Genomic DNA, 17,455 nt, shown 5'->3' with positions numbered 1-17,455 from the left:
AGGAGCTTGGCCTAATGGAAAAAGCACCGGCCTGGAAGCCAGAGGACCTGGGTTCTAATCCTGGCTCTACCACTTGTCTGCTGTGTGACTTTGGGCAAGTCACGTCACTTCTCTATGCCTCAGTTTCCTCACAATATACCTATGAGGCAGTGAGAGGCAGGTATCATTATCCCATTTTACAGGTGAGTAAACTGAAGCTCAGAGAGTTAAGTCACTGAAGCAGCATGGCTCAGTGGAAAGAGCCCGGGCTTTGGAGTCAGAGGCCATGGGTTCAAATCCTGACTCTGCCACTTGTCAGCTGTGTGACTTTGGGCAAATCACTTCACTTCTCTGTGCCTCAGTTGCCTCATCTGTAAAATGGGGATTAAGACTGTGAGCCCCCAGTGGGATAACCTGATCACCTTGTAACCTCCCCAGCACTTATAACAGTGCTTTGTACATAGTAAGTGCTTAATAAATGCCATTATTATTATTATTATTATTATTATTATTATTACTTGCCTAAGGTCACCCAGTGGGGCAGTGGCAGACTTGGAACTAGAACCTGTAGCTAGTAACTCACAGATTGGAGCTCTTTCTACAGGATCTACTGACAATGAATTCAGTGACAATCGGTTAAGACAACGGTAGATCTTTACTGGGAGGTCGGGGAACTCACTTTAGGTCAAAGACTTGGAAAAGGACTGTGGCATCAGTGGCAGTCTGGCCCAAGTCAAGGTGGAGTCAGGTCAGGCCTGATGCCTCATGCCAAATGTCCAAGGGCTTGAGGATTGAAACAACTCCTAAGGGGAGTCATGTGAGAAAACCACCACATCGGGCTTTCATTCCCAGGGTGATTCAGGAAGTGCTTTTGCTGAGGAAATCTCCTTCCTGTTCATTATTTCTTTCATTCAGCATCCTTCATTGCCATTGTCGAAGCTCCTACGGATTTGGTCACGTCGGAAGTAACTGCCAGGGGATTTCGGGTGGACTGGACTCAGGCCCCAGGAAGAGTGGAAAAATACCAAGTTGTGTATTACCCCGCCAGAGGCGGGAAACCGGAGGAGGTAATGGGAGCGAATGGACGGACGGACAAACGGGAAGGCTGGGTGGAAGCCGATGGCCTCGACTTTGTCGATTCTGGAGATTTTCAAACTCTTAAAGCCAACATGCCGGCCAACTTGGTAGGATGGGGAGGGAGAGAAGTGACCCGTGGCTCTTTGAGATCAGGATCCCTGTTTGGAGTATGCCTGAGCTCAATTTCTTAGAAAGAAGCAGCGTGTGGCCTAGCGGAAAGAGCCCAGGCCTGGGACTCAGAGGACCTGCTTTCTAATCCAGGCTCTGCCACTTGCCCATTGTGTAAACTTGGCTAATCATTTTGCTTCCAAGGGCCTCAGTTTCTTCATCTGTAAAATGGGGATTAAATCCTACTCCCTCCTACTTAGACTGAAAGGGCTCCGCCACATGTCTGCTGTGTGACCTTGGGCAAATCACTTAACTTCTCTGAGCCTCAGTTACCTCATCTGTAAAATGGGGATTAAGACTGTGAGCCCCACGTGGGACAAACTAATCACCTTGTATTCCCCCCAGCGCTTAGGACAGTGCTTTGCACATAGTAAGCACTTAACAAATGCCATTATTATTATTATTAAATGGGATTGTGTCCAACCTGATTAACACTGTATTAACCCCAGCACTTTGTACATTGCTTAGCACCTAGAAAGTACTTAAAAATGCCACCACTTATAATTGCTACTGTCAGTGGCACGGGGAATGAGGTGTTAGGATTTGTCCTTTTTCGGTGGACAGGGTTTCGCTTAAGGTAATGAATCCTCTAAGGGAGATGAACCTTCTCTATGCCAAATAAACAATTTCTCCTTATAATAATAATACTAATAGAAACTTTGGTATCCGTTAAGCATTTACTATGTGCCAGACACTGTACTGACCACTGCAAAGCTGGTTATACAAGCAAGCAAATTGGGTTGGACACAGTCCCTGTCCCACAAAGGGTTCACAGTCTCAATCCCCATTTTACAGATGAGGTAACTGAGGCCCAGAGAAGTGAAGTGACTTGCCCAAAGTGGCACAGAAGACAAGTGGTGGAGGAGGGATTAGAACCCATGACCTGCTGACTTCCAGGACTGTGCTCTATCATCCACTACACCATGCTGCTCCCTTATTCCTAACCAGTGACCAGATTCAGCTGCTGGATTTGATGCTTTTGGGAACTTCTCCTATAATAGAATCTGGATGCTCCAAATTCTTCTGCCACTCCATTGGACACAGTCCAGGATGTGGAATTCCCTAACCTTGCCTGGAGAAGGGTTTAATGGGGAAGGAACAAAGAGACTGCTGACAGCCGAGTCCCCTATGCACTGATGAAGATGTCCATTCCAGCTTGAAATTTCAGGGTCAAAATGTACCCCTACTTCTCAGTTCCCCATTCAGAGATGAGTAAAAGCATTTAATCAATCAAAGGCATTTATTGAGTGCTTACTGTGTCGGAGCACTGTTCTAAATGCTTGAGAGAGTTTAATAGAACAGACTTCGTAGACAAGGTTCCCTGTGAGCAGGTAACTTACAGTCTAGAGGACTGTATCTTCCATTTTTGTTGAACTCTTCCAAATGCCCAGTAATAATAATAATAATTATAGTATTAAGCACTTACTATGTGCCAGGCACTGTACTAAGCCCTGGAGTGGATACAAGCAAATCAGGTTGGACACAGCATTTGTCCCATGTGGGGCTCACAGATTCGATCCACATTTTACAGATGAGGTAACTGAGGCCCAGAGAAGTGAAGTGACTTGCCCAAGGTCACACAGCAGACAAGTGATGGAGCCGGGATTAGAACCCACGAACTTCTGACTCCTAGTCCTGTACACTATTATCCATTAAGCTATGGTTTCATCTTTCTTTCCCATCCATGTGGATCGCAACAAAGCTGGAAGGATGGCTTGGAATTATCTTGTTGCCCTGTATTTCTTCAGGTGAAATATTGAAGGGAGCCCTACATCTAAGGCAGTCTCGCTTTCATGGTGGGGGTGGTCAATCTTTTTAAATTAGTGCCATTTAAGGGTGTTTTCTTTTTAAGTCACCGTAGGTGAGGTTGCATCGATCTGCTGCATTAAATATTAAATCACGGTCAAAGAAATCAGTTCTTGCCTTTTTCTCCATGTCGTCCTCCAAACAGGTGTTTGTGGATGGAACTGAATCCACTGCCGTGTTGAAAAACTTGATGTCTCTCACCGAATACCAGATAGCAGTGTTTGCCATCTATAACAATTCTGCCAGCGAAGGTCTTCGTGGGTCTGAAACCACACGTATGTATTTCATTCCTCTTCTCACCCTTTTGTAGCACCATTTGTTCCTATCATTTCAGAGGACTTTCTACTGACCTCTGAAATGTTATCTTGTTGTACCACTAGATTTGTGTATGTGTGTGTGTGTGTGTAATAGGATAGGGAGTTGGTAGCAGTAGGAAGAGAATAGATTTTTGATATTGTAATTGAAATGCTCATAATAAAACTAAAAATATTTTTAGCACTGATGCTAAAACAGGGAACCTTGTCTACCAAGTCTGTTCTATTAAACTCTCTCAAGCATTTAGAACAGTGCTCTGCACACAGTAAGCACTCAATAAATGCCATTGATTGATTAAATGCTTTTACTCATCCCTGAATGGGGAACTGAGAAGTAGGGGTACATTTTGACCCTGAAATTTCAAACTGGAACGAACATCTTCATCAGTTTAGCAAAAAACTGTGGCACTTTTTAAAGCCCTTACTGTATACCAAGCACTATACAAAGCGCTGGGATAGGTAGGAGATTATCAGGTTGGATTATCAATCAAGTAATCAATCAATGGTATTTATTGAGCACTTTGCACACGGTAAGTGCTCAAAAAATGTAACTAAATGAGTGAGTGAATGAATGAGCAATTACTCTGCGCAGAGTGCTGTATTAAGGGTTTGGGAGAGTTGGTAGATATGTTCCCTGCCCACAGTGAGCCTACAGTCTAGAGGGGGAGGCAGATGTTAATATAGTGTAGCCTTCAGCCCGCTTAAGGTGCTCTGCGGATGGCTGGTTGGATGGATGAGCTAAACCGCTTGACATCTGTTTTCACCCCAGTTGCCTTGCCCCTGGTGTCCCACCTCACGCTGTACGAGGTGACACAGAACAGCCTGCGGGCCAAGTGGAGCCAAGTTCCCGGGGCCTCCGGTTACCTGGTCCTGTATGCCCCTCTCACCTATGGCCTGGCTGGGGACGAGAAAGAGGTAATGCTGTTGGATGCCGGATTCTCGGGGTGCAGGGAGCTTGGGATCACCCCCACCCCCCTGCCCTGGCTGTACCGCTTGGTGCATCTTTGCGGTTGCGGGTTGGTCCCATGGTGACAAATGCGGAGAACAGGTTTGGGACCCTGGTGGGAAGCCACAAGCCTTCACTGCCGGAAGTGGTGGCTAGAAACGAGAAAATAAGCTCTCACGTGGAGCTTTGGCAGGCCCATTCTGAATTATAACAATGATAATAATAATTGTGGGTTTTTTAATAGCATTTATTAAGCGCTTACTATGTGCAAAGCACTGTTCTAAGCACTGGGGAGGTTACAAGGTGAACAGGTTGTCCCACGTGGGTCTCACGGTCTTAATCCCCATTTTACAGATGAGGGAACTGAGGCACAGAGAAGTTAAATGACTTGCCCAAAGTCATATAGCTGACATTTGTTAAGCATAACGATAATTGTGGTATTTGTTAAGCACTTACTATGTGCCAGGCACTGAACAAAGCATTCATTCATTCATTGTCGTATTTATTGAGCGCTTACTGTGTCCAGAGCACTCTACTAAGTGCTTGGGAAGTGCAATTATGTAACAGATAGACACATTCCCTATCCAACACGGGCTCACAGTCTTGAAAGGGGAGACAGACAACAAAACAAAACATGTAGACAGGTGTCAAAGTCATCAGAACAAATAGAATTATAATAATAATGTTAATAATGGCATTTATTAAGCGCTTACTATGTGCAAAGCACTGTTCTAAGCGCTGGGGAGGTTACAAGGTGATCAGGTTGTCCCACGGGGGGCTCACAGTGTTCATCCCCATTTTCCAGATGAGGTAACTGAGGCACAGAGAAGTGCAGTGACTTGCCCAAAGTCACCCAGCTGACAGCTGGCAGAGCCGGGATTTGAACCCATGATCTCTGACTCCAAAGCCCATGCTCTTTCCACTGAGTCACGCTGCTTCTCAAATTAAAGCTATATGCACATCATTAACAAATAAATAGAATACTAAATATGTACCAGTAAAATAAATAGCACTGGGGTGGATACAAGCAAATTCTGTTGGATGCAGTTCTGCCCCATTTGGGGCTCTTGGTCTCAATTCCCATTTTAAAGATGAGGTAACTGAGGCCCAGAGAAGTGATGTGACTTGCCCAAGGTCACACAACAGACAAGTGGTGGAGTCAGGATTAGCACCCATGACCTTCTGGCTCCCAGGCATGGATGCTATCCACTACTCCATGCTGCTTCTCAAAAATATATTTGCAAAGGTCAAGGAGTCTGATTCCAAGGTCCCATGGGCTCAGGAAGGGATTGGGAATCGTGATTTGGGCTCCTTTATTTCAGAATTGAAGGTGGTGTGTCTGTTGGCCCAGAATGGTTGGGAGGCTTGGGGTTAGAGTTACAGCTGGGACCCCTGACAGTCTCTGCTTAGCAGAAACTGCAGAAGCGCGTGGTGAAAGGCCCACGATGTCAGGCTCCCGGCTGACAATCAATCAATCAATCGTATTTATTGAGCACTTACTGTGTGCAGAGCACTGTACTAAGCACTTGGGAAGTACAAGTTGGCGACATGTAGAGACAGTCCCTACCCAACAGTGGGCTCACAGTCTAGAAGGGGGAGACAGAGAACAAAACCAAACATACTAACAAAATAAAATAAATAGAATAGCTATGTACAAGTAAAATAAATAAATAGAGTAATAAATATGTACAAACAGATATACATATATACAGGTGCTGTGGGGAAGGGAAGGAGGTAAGATGGGGGGATGGAGAGGGGGACGAGGGGGAGATGAAGGAAGGGGCTCAGTCTGGGAAGGCCTCCTGGAGGAGGTGAGCTCTCAATAGGGCCTTGAAGGGAGAAGAGAGCTAGCTTGGCGGATGGGCAGAGGAAGGGCATTCCAGGCCCTGGGGATGACATTGGCTGGGGGTCGATGGCGGGACAGGCAAGAACGAGGCACGGTGAGGAGATTAGCGGCAGAGGAGCGGAGGGTGCGGGCTGGGCTGGAGAAGGAGAGAAGGGAGGTGAGGTAGGAGGGGGAGAGGTGATGGACAGCCTTGAAGCCCAGGGTGAGGAGTTTCTGCCCGATGCGCAGATTGATTGGTAGCCACTGGAGATTTTTGAGGAGGGGAGTAACACGCCCAGAGCATTTCTGGACAAAGACAATCCGGGCAGCGGCATGAAGTATGGATTGAAGTGGGGAGAGACACGAGGATGGGAGATCAGAGAGAAGGCTGATGCAGTAGTCCAGACGCGATAGGACGAGAGCTTGAACGAGCAGGGTAGTGGTTTGGATGGAGAGGAAAGGGCGGATCTTGGCAATGTTGCGGAGCTGAGACCGGCAGGTTTTGGTGACGGCTTGGATGTGAGGGGTGAATGAGAGAGCGGAGTCGAGGATGACACCAAGGTTGCGGGTTTGTGAGACGGGAAGGGTGGTAGTGCCGTCAACAGAGATGGGAAAGTCAGGGAGAGGGCAGGGTTTGGGAGGGAAGACAAGGAGTTCAGTCTTTGGACATGTTGAGTTTTAGGTGGCGGGCAGACATCCAGATGGAGATGTCCTGAAGGCAGGAGGAGATGCGAGTGTGGAGAGAGGGGGAGAGAGAGCAGGGGCAGAGATGTAGATCTGACAGTTAGCATTACTATTCTATTAGTAATTAGTTATTAGTGTTAGTATTCTAATTCACTTGATTTTTATAGCAATGTCTCAGGGAATTTAATTGTCACCCTACCAAGTTAGGTAAGGGTGAAAGGGACAGAGATGAAGGAAACGAAAGGCTGATCCTGGTGGGGCTGTAGGGCTGATTACTGACCCTGACTGCTGAAACGCTCATGGGACCAGAGCCAGAGAACCACTGTCATGGCTCTAGAATCATACGGATGATTCAGTGATTAATAATACTAATACTAACTCTCCAATGCTTGGACAGTTGGAGATCTAGAGGGCTGGAACTGGTCCTTCTTTACCTGCCCTTGAAAGAGAAGCACTGTGGCTCAGTGGCTTAAAGCATACGCTTGGGAGTCAGAAGGACCTGGGTTCTAATCCCCGCTCTGCCACATTCATTCATTCAATCATATTTATTGAGCACTTACTGTGTGCAGAGCACTGTACTGTTTGGGAAAATACAGCACAACAATAAACAGTGACGTTCCTTCCCTACAGAGAGCTCACAGTCTAGAGATGAGCTCAAATGTCTGCTGTGACCTTGGGCAAGTCACTTCACTTCTCTGGGCCTCAGTGACCTCATCTGTAAAATGGGGATTAAGAGTATGAGCCCCCTGTGGGACATGGACTGTGTCCAACTTGCTTGTCTTGAATCTACTCCAGAGCTTAGAACAGAGCTTGGCACCTAGTAAGCACTTAACAAGTACCATAATTATTCATTATTATCTGCCTCACGCTGAATCCGCCCCGTCATTCTAGAGCCATGACAATAGTTCTCCAGCTCTGGCCTCATGAGGGTTTTAGCAGTCAGGGTCAGTAATCAGCCCTTCAGCCCCACCAGGATCAGCCTTTCATTTCCTTCAGCTCTGTCCCTTACACCCTGACCTAACTTGGGTGGCGATTAAATTCCCTATGAGACATTGCTATAAAAATCAAGTGAATTAGAATACAAATAGGGGCAGGGGATGCACTTACTGTGTGCAGAGCACTGTACTGTTTGGGAAAATACAGCATAGCAATAAACAGTGATGTTCCCTCCCTACAGAGAGCTCACAGTCTAGAGACGAGCTCAAATGTCTGCTGTGACCTTGGGCAAGTCACTTCACTTCTCTGGGCCTCAGTGACCTCATCTGTAAAGGGGGGATTAAGAGTATGAGCCCCCTGTGGGACATGGACTGTGTCCAACTTGCTTGTCTTGAATCTACTCCAGACCTTAGAACAGAGCTTGGCACCTAGTAAGCGCTTAACAAGTACCATAATTATTCATTATTATCTGCCTCACCCTGAATCCTCCCCATGATTCTAGAGCCATGACAATGGTTCTCCGGCTCTGGCCTCATGAGGGTTTTAGCAGTCGGGGTCAGTAATCAGCCCTTCAGCCCCAGCAGGATCAGTCTTTCATTTCCTTCAGCTCTGTCCCTTACACCCTTACCTAACTTGGTAGGGTGACGATTAAATTCCCTATGAGACATTGCTATAAAAATCAAGTGAATTAGAATACTAATAAGGGGCAGGGGATGACTATCCAGTATATGGGTTATATGCAGCTCCAATCTTTTCCTCCTTCTTATAGTTCAAACGGCCTTTGCACATTTTGGCAGCCTTCCCCTGTCAAGAAGGAAGAGATTCAAGCTAGGCTTTAGGATTTGATGATGATGGTATTTGTTAAGCGCTTACTATGTGCAAAACACTGTTCTAAGCGCTGGGGAGGTTACAAGGTGATCAGGTTGTCCCACGGGGGGCTCACAGTCTTAATCCCCATTTTACAGATGAGGTAACTGAGGCACAGAGAGATTAAGTGACTTGTCCAAAGTCACACAGCTGACAGTTGGCGGAGCCAGGATTTGAACCCATGACCTCTGACTCCAAAGCCCGGGCTCTTTCCACTGAGCCATGCTGCTTACCTTGTATCTATCCCAGCACTTAGAGCGAGCCCTTGACAAATACCATAATCATCATCAAAGCAGCGTGGCTCAGTGGAAAGAGACAGGGCTTTGGAGTCAGAGGTCATGGGTTCAAATCCCGGCTATGCCAATTGTCAGCTGTGTGACTTTGGGCAAGTCACTTAACTTCTCTGTGCCTCAGTTACCTGAGTTACCTCATCTGTAAAATGGGGATTAAAACTGTGAGCCTCCCATGAGACAACCTGATCACCTTGTTACCTCCCCAGCACTTAGAACAGTGTTTTGCACATAGTAAGCATTTAATAAATGTCATTATTATTATTATTAATAATAAGACAATCAGGTTGTTCCATGTGGGGCTCACAGCAGCATGGCTCAGTGGAAAGAGCCCGGGCTTGGGAGTGTGAGGTCGTGGGTTTTAATCCCGGCTCTGCAACCTGTCAGCTGTGTGACTTTGGGCAAGTCATTTAACTTCTCTGTGCCTCAGTTACCTCATCTGTAAAATGTGGATGAAGACTGTGAGCCCCAGGTGGGACAACTTGATTACCTTGTCTCTACCCCAGCACTTAGAACAGTGCTTGGCACATAGTAAGTGCTTAACAAATACCAACATTATTCATTTTATTTAATCCCCATTTTCCAGATGAGATAACTGAGGCCCAGATAAGTTAAGTGGCTTGCCCAGCAGACATGTGGCAGAGCTGGGATTAGAACCCATGTCCTCTGATTCCCAAGCCTGTGCTGTTTCCACTAAGCCATGCTGCTTCACCTGATTTATGGGGATTTTGTCCATCTATGATTTCTCTTTCTTTCTTCTCCCTCTACTCCCTTTCTCATCCCCTCCCTATACATTCTTCCCTCATCTCCTGCTTTCTCCCCCTTCCTCATTTCCCTCTCCCTCATTCCCCCTCCCTGATTCCCCATCTCTCATTCCCCTTCCCTCTCCCCCACCTTTATCTCTCCCACCTTTCACTTCCCCTTTCTCTACCCTCTCCCTTCCCTCCCTCACCCCCTCCACTCCTTCCCCCTCCCCCTTTCCCCTCCCTTTCCTCATCTCCCCTTCCCTCTTCCCCCTTCTCCCATCACACCCTTATCCTCTCCCCTTCCCTCCCCTCCTCTCTCTCCTTCTCCCTTTCCCTCTCTCTACTCTCTCCCCTTCCCTCTCTTCCTCTCCTCCATTAACAAAGATCACAGAATGAGTTGATTTTTCCAAGCATCCCCATGGGGTAGATGGCACCATCAATGCCATTTTACAGGAGAGATACAGGTAGGCCCGTCTTGCCAAAGGTTCTGTCATCATGGGGGGCAGAGGTAAGGTCCGAGTTCAAATTCTACTTGCCTGCTCCATCCCCAGAAGTAAAAAGGGATGTTTATTTCTGCTTTGCCTATTATTCAGCCCTAATATATTAGTAACTGGGCTGTGCTTTATTAACGCTTTTCTTTTCAGATGAAAATTGGAGAGACCATTACAGATATTGAATTGACTGGACTATTGCCTGATACGGAATATACAGTCACAGTTTATGCCATGTTTGGTGAAGAGGCAAGTGATCCAGTCACAGGACAAGAAATAACATGTAAGTAATATGCTATGGTACTCTCCCAACCACTTAGTTCAGTGTTCTGCACCCAGTAAGCACTTAATAAATACCACTGATTGACTGTTAGTACATAATCACTTACACATGATGTCTCCAAAATCCAAGTGTTATTTCTCAGTTGGTTTTTTGGGGTTTTTTGGTATTTGTTAAACCCTTTCTATGTGCTGTGTGCAAAGCACTGGGGTAGATACAAGCTAATGAGGTTGGACACAGTCCCTATCCCACATGAGGCTCACAGTCTTCATCCCCATTTTACAGATGTGGTAACTGAGGCACTGAGAAGTAAAGTACTTGCCCTTCTCCCTTTCCCTCTCTCTACTCTCTCTCTCTCTCCCCTTCCCTCTCTTCCTCTCCTCCATTAACAAAGATCACAGAGTGAGTTGATTTTTCCAAACATCCCCATGAGGTAGATTGGCACCGTCAATGCCATTTTACAGGAGAGATACAGGTAGGCCCGTCTTGCCAAAGGTTCAGGCACTGGGGGCAGAGGTAAGGTCAGAGTTCAAGTTCTACTTGCCTGCTCCATCCCCAGAAATAAAAAGGGGTGTTTATATCTGCTTTTCATTTTACAGATGTGGTAACTGAGGCACTGAGAAGTACAGTACTTCCCTAAGATCACACAGCAGACAAGTGCCGGAGGTGGGATTAGAACCCAGGTCCTTCTGACCCCCAGGCCCGTGCTGTATCCACTAGGCCAAGCTGCTTCTCTGCCATAATTAATATCAGAAGATGACTGATTAGGGGATAGAAAGATTTTCCTCCTTAAAGACCAGGCTTGCAGGGGCTGGCTTAATTGGGACGCTGATATTCTCCTTGATAACAGAGCATCCAGAGTAATATTCACATTTCTGTCTCAAAGTTATAGAGACAAAACCTGTTGCCTGGGAAAGCTTAAATAGGCCCAGGTTAGCTCAGTCAGCTTTTAATTTTAAAAGCGACTGATTGGAATCAATAATCCCTTGCACAGAGGACTATAGTTTTCCTCCACTACCAGTGTATGTCTTGGAAAGAAAGTTATTGATGAAACCTTCCCCTGAACCTCTATCCATGGGGGAGGAATTAGATCACCTTGCGGCGTATTTCCAACCAAAAGAAAGTCTGCGGGTCAGATCATGCTGGGCTTAAAAAGGAGCACAAAGACATGGTTATTGACCCAACTGTTCCCACTCTGACCTCTGCAGTGCCTGCCAGTGCAGAGAGGAACTTGCGGCTTTCGGACATCAGCCACAATAGTGCTCGAGTAACATGGGACCCTGATCCTGAAGCAACTAATGGCTACCGGATTAAGTATGGCAAGCCCGATGGGACAGAGACCAATGAGGTAAGTGGTGAAAGAAAAAATAAGAGCATAATGAGGATTTGGAGGGCTGATATACTTTCAAGAAGACGGCCTGGTGTAGTGGGAAGAGCATGGGAATGGGAATCCAGAGATTTGGTTCTTATTCCAACTCTGTACCTGGCCACCTGGGTGAACCCAGGCGAGTCACTGAATATGTCTTGGCTTCAGTCTCTTCTTTTATAAAATGGGGATGATGACTGCCTCTTCCTACCTCACGGGACTGTTGGGAGAACAAAATATGATGGATTAGGTGAAGACTGCCTTGGGGAAATGAATCAGAGCCTGACTATAAACTCCCTGATGGCAGGGATCATCTCTACTTATGCTATTGTACTCTCCCAAATGCTCTCCCAGTGCTCTGCTCACAGCGTTCAATAAGTACCATGATGGATTGATCAGTCCTGGAAAGATTGTACTGCTTTCTAATCTGTCTCTCTTCCACTTTGCAAGTCTTAAATGGAATTAGAGAGAACAATCTGACCATTAGGATTGCTTAACCCTGGTGGTTATGGCCCTCCCTTCATGGGGAAATCATTTAAACTGGGATGGGTATGCAAACTCTCATTTTGTTCCAAGTGATGATGAAGAAACCCTGGTCCATAAAGTCCCTAAGAAGTTGCTTAATAAATACTGCCAAATCCATATACGGCAGCAAAAACCTGCTGCGTGGGAAAATGAAATAGGCACAAGTTGACTCAGTCAGCCTTTAATTTTAAAAGTGGCTGATTGGAATGAATAATCCCTTACAAAGAGGACTCTAGTTTTCCACTGTTACCAGTGCATGTCTTGGAAAGAAAGTAATTGATAATAATAATAATAATTGTGGTGTTGTTAAGCCCTTACTATGTGCTAAGCACTGTTCTAAGCACTGGGGTAGATACAGGGTAATCAGGTTGTCCCACGTGGGGCTCAAACTTTTAATCCCCATTTTACAGATGAGGTAACTGAGGCACAGAGAAGTTAAGTGACTTGCCAAAGGCCACACAGCAGACAAGTGGTGGAGATGGGATTAGAACACACGTCCTCTGACTCCCAAGCCTGTTGTTCTTTCCTCTAAGCCATGTTGCTTCTCCTTTCCCTGAACCTCTATCCATGAATCTATTGTATAGATTCATTTCATGCATGCCCGTCTCTCCTATCAGACTATAAGATCCTATAAGTAGGGCAGGGATCAGATCTTGTAGTCTTATTTTATGCTCCCAAGCACCCAGTGAGTGCTCTGTGCATGGAAGTGACTCAGAACTGGGGCTGTGCCTCTTGGAGAAGGTGGATTTTCAGAAGATTTTCTAGGTGTGTCTGGTGGATCTGAACTGGGAGGGGAGTCCCAGGTTGGGGGGCGGGAAAGGGGAGGAGGCTGGGAACATGGTATCGGAGGAGCGAAAGTCAATTGTGTATGAGGGGCAGTTAGGAGGTGTCCATTCCTTCATTCAGTCGTATTTATTGAGCGCTTACTGAGTGCAGAGCACTGTACTAAATGCTTGGGAAAATACAGTATAGCAGTAAGGAGAAACAATCCCTGCCCACAACGAGCTCGCAGTCTAGAGGGGGGAGACAGACAGCAATATAAATAAATAAAATGATAGATAGAAACATAAGTGCCGTGGAGTGGGGAGAAGGGGGGAAGAACAAAGAGAACAAGTCAGGGTGATGCAGGAGGGAGTGGAAGATGAAGAAAAGTGGGGCTTAGTCTGGGGAGGCCCATTGCTTCCCAGTACTAGACTGTAAGCTAGTTGTGGGCAGGGAATGTGTCTGTATATTGTTGTATTCACCCAAGCACTTAGTACAGTACTGTGCACACTTACTGTACACTTAGTACAATACTGTGCTCAATAAATATGATTAATTGACTGACTGACTGAATCCCCCGGCCTCTGGGGCTGCCAGCCCTCCATGGACAGAGAAGCTGCTCCGGCAGGGGCAGGAGAAAAGAGTGTCTAGTGTGGCTGAGGAGCAGGTCGACCACTGGGGATGCGGGCGGAGGGACACAGGTGCCAGGCCGGTCCCAGGTGGCATCATACAACTGGCAGATAGCAATCATAGGTGTGCAATGCCATGTTGGGTCACAATTCAACCCTTTCTATTAGGGATTGGTAGATCCAATAGGACGCCTAGACAAATTTGTAAACTAAGCAAATGTCTCTTATGCAATGGGACCCTCGTTGTGCCCCCCAAAATAATAATATTAATAATTTTGGTAGTTAAGTGCCTACTATGTGCCAGGCACCGTACTAAGCGCTGGGGTGGATACAAGCAAATCGGGTTGGACAGAGTCTCTGTCCCTCAAAGGGCTCATAGTCTCATTACGCATTTTACAGGTGAGGTAACTGAGGCAAAGAGAAGTGAAGTGTTTTCACAAAGGCCACAAAGCAGACAAGTGGCAGAGCTGGGATTAGAACCCAGGTCCTTCTGACTCAGGTCTGTGCTCTATCCACTTGTCTTATGCCGTCGAGTCGTCTCCAACCCATAGCGACACCATGGACATCTCTCCCAGAACACCCCACATCCATCTGCAATCGTTCTGGTAGTGTAAGCAGCGTGGCTCAGTGGAGAGAGCATGAGCTTTGGAGTCAGAGGTCCTGGGTTCAAACCCTGGCTCTGCCAATTGTCAGCTGTGTGACTTTGGGCAGGTCACTTAACTTCTCTGTGCCTCAGTCCCCTCATCTGTAAAGTGGGGATTAATACTGTGAGCCCCCGGTGGGACAACCTGACCACCTTGTAACCTCCCCAGCACTTAGAACAGTGCTTTGCACATAGTAAGTGCTTAATAAATGCCATTATTTTTATTATTATTATCCATAGAATTTTTTTAGTAAAAATACGGAAGTAGTTTACCACTGCCTCCTTCCACTCAGTCAACTTGAGTCTCCGCCCTCGACTCTCTCCCATGCTGCTGTTGCCCAGCACAGGTGAGTTTTGTCCTGAGTCGCTATGGATTGGAGACGACTCGAAAGCATAAAACAAGACTATAAGCTCCTCCCCTGGACTGTAAGGTCCTTGTGGGCAGGGATCTTCTACCGACTCTATTGTTTTGCACTTTCCCAAGCACTTAGCATAGTGTCCCGCACATAGTAAGAACTCAATAGTACTGATTTAATTAAACCTGGCTCTCACACTTGTCTGCTCCCTCCCCAGTTCCTAATAGCTCTTCTGCCATCTCTAAACTTGGAGCAATAGCCTAGTGGATAGGGCATGAGCCCGGGATTCAGAAGGCCCTGCTTTCTAATCCCATCTCTGCCACTTGTCTGCTGTGTGACCTTGGTCAAGTCACATCATTTCTCTGTGCCTCAGTTACCTGGGGATTAAAGCGGGAGCCATATGTAGGACTGGAACTGTGTCCAACCCAATTACCTTATATCTACCTCAGTGCTTAGTATAGTGCCTGGCACGTAGTAAGCACTTAAGAAATACCACAATTATTATTATTAAGTCCCAAATATATATATATATATATATATATATATATATAAATGACTGCTTTAATAAACGATCAGTCTTTTTGAGTTGTAGTTGTATTTCTATTTCCCCTATAGGCTCTAAGCTCATTAGGGCAGTCCTTTAGACTGTCAACTCGTTGTGGGCAGGCAATGTGTCTGTTATTATTTGGCACTCTCCCAAGCATTTAGTATAGTGCTTTGCACACAGTCATCACTCAAATAAGATTACATGAATGAATGGACCGAGTCTGCTAATTTGGGTGTATTGTACTCTACCAAGGGCTTAGAATAGTACTCTGCACATAGCACTCAATGAATACCACTGACTGCTCGATTGTAGCATCACCTGTCAGCCAACAAGGCTTCAGAAAATTAGGACACGAGTGTGGTTTCCTGCATTTTGGGGAAATGAAATACCTACTGTGACTTCCTGTAAACTGCAAGCTTCTTGTGGGCAGGGAACATGCCTAATTATAATAATTATTATTGTATTTGTGAAGTGTTTACTATGTGTCAAACATTTTCTAAGTGCAGGGGTAGATAATAATAATAATAATAATGGCATTTATTAAGCACTTACTTTGTGCTAAGCACTGTTCTAAGCGCTGGGGAGGTTCCAAGGTGATCAGGTTGTCCCACGGGGATTTCACAGTCTTAATCCCCATTTTACAGACGAGGTAACTGAGGCACAGAGAAGTTAAATGGCTTTTCCAAGGTCACACAGCTGACAAGTGGTGGAGCTGGGATTCAAACCCATGACCTCTGACTCCCAAGCCCGTGTTCTTTCCACTGACCCACGCTGCTTCCCCAAACATGTCCAATTATAATCATTATTATTGTATTTGTGAAGTGTTTACTATGTGTCCAGCGCTTCGAGCTGTGCTTTGCACATAGTAAGTGCTTAATAAATGCCATTATTATTGTTATTATTATGTCAAACATTTTCTAAGTGCAGGGGTACATAATAATAATAATAATGATGGCATTTATTAAGCACTTACTATGTGCAAAGCACTGTTCTAAGCCCTGGGGAGGTTACAAGGTGATCAGGTTGTCCCACGAGGGTTTCACAGTCTTAATCCCCATTTTACAAATGAGGTAAGTGAGGCACAAAGAAACTAAGTGACTTGCCTAAAGTCACACAGCTGACAGTTGGCGGAGCCGGGATTTAAACCCATGACCTCTGACTCCAAAGCTCTTTCCACTGAGCCACGACAAGTTAATCAGGTTGGCACAGTTCCTGTCCCACATGGGGCTCACAGTCTAAGTAGGAGGGAGAACAGGTATTGAATCCTATTTTATAGATGAGGCAGCATGGCTCAGTGGAAAGAGCATGGGTTTTGGAGTCAGAGGTCATGGGTTTGAATCCCGGCTCTGTCACATGTCTGCTGTGTGACCTTGGGCAATTCACTTAACTTCTCGGAGCCTCAGTTAACTCATCTGTAAAATGGGGATGATGACTGTGAGCCCCATGCGGGACAGCCTGATCACCTTGTATCCCCCCAGCGCTTAGAACAGTGCTTTGCACATAGTAAGCGCTTAACAAATGCCATTATTATTATTATTATGAGGAAACTGAGAGACAGAGAAGTTAAATGACTTGCCCAAGGTCACACAGTGGGCAAATGGCAGAGTCGGGATTAAAACCCAGGTCCTCTGATTACCAGGCCCAGGCTCTTTCTGTTAAGCAATGCTGTTCCTCTATCAACTCCATGGCATTGCACCCTCCCAAGTGCTTGATACAGTGCTCTGCGTACGGTAAGTGCTCAATAAATACCACTGATTGTTTGATTCTGGTCTCTGCAGGTGGATGTTGACCTTGTTTCGACCTATGTTTTGGAAGGACTGGACCCCCTCACTGAATATAGCATTGTTATTTTCTCCCTTGACGATGAAGGAGAGTTGGAGCCACTGATTGACCGGTTTACCACAAGTAAGTTCTCGTTCATGTCCCGGGGCCCCCAGGCACCACTGTGACTTACCCTTCCTCCTTTTGGGATTAAGGGCCAGGGTCATCACTAGGGTCTCTCCATGCTGGTAAAGTCCAAATGGGAACATTTCCTGTGTACTTTGACTTTTGCAGAGTGTGAAGGGGACTTGAGGGGGGAAGATCCTTTTGGAAATGGACAATTTTAGATTTTTTTAATGGAATTTAAGTGCTTACCATGTTCCTGGCACTGTACTAAGCTCTGGGGTAGGTACAAGCTGATCAGGTTGTATACAACCCATGTCCCATATGGGGCTCA

At 46.1% G+C, this 17,455-nt stretch overlaps 1 protein-coding gene across 2 annotated transcripts in view; it reads left to right on the top strand.

Moving 5' to 3' along the window:
• COL14A1 (collagen type XIV alpha 1 chain) overlaps nt 1–17,455 on the top strand; it is a 189,613-nt gene that overhangs the window by 49,446 nt on the left and 122,712 nt on the right. For both annotated transcript variants that reach the window (XM_038744920.1, XM_038744919.1), the window contains exons 10-15: nt 895–1,046; nt 3,176–3,305; nt 4,114–4,259; nt 10,283–10,412; nt 11,618–11,757; nt 17,016–17,142. In XM_038744920.1, the coding sequence (XP_038600848.1) occupies nt 895–1,046; nt 3,176–3,305; nt 4,114–4,259; nt 10,283–10,412; nt 11,618–11,757; nt 17,016–17,142 (825 nt within the window). The remainder of the gene's footprint in view (nt 1–894; nt 1,047–3,175; nt 3,306–4,113; nt 4,260–10,282; nt 10,413–11,617; nt 11,758–17,015; nt 17,143–17,455) is intronic.

This window comes from Tachyglossus aculeatus, chromosome 4, assembly GCF_015852505.1.
Source record: "Tachyglossus aculeatus isolate mTacAcu1 chromosome 4, mTacAcu1.pri, whole genome shotgun sequence".
In the NCBI taxonomy this organism is placed as follows: domain Eukaryota; kingdom Metazoa; phylum Chordata; class Mammalia; order Monotremata; family Tachyglossidae; genus Tachyglossus; species Tachyglossus aculeatus.
Note: the sequence above shows the minus strand (reverse complement) of the source record. Positions and strands in the feature narration are given on the sequence as shown.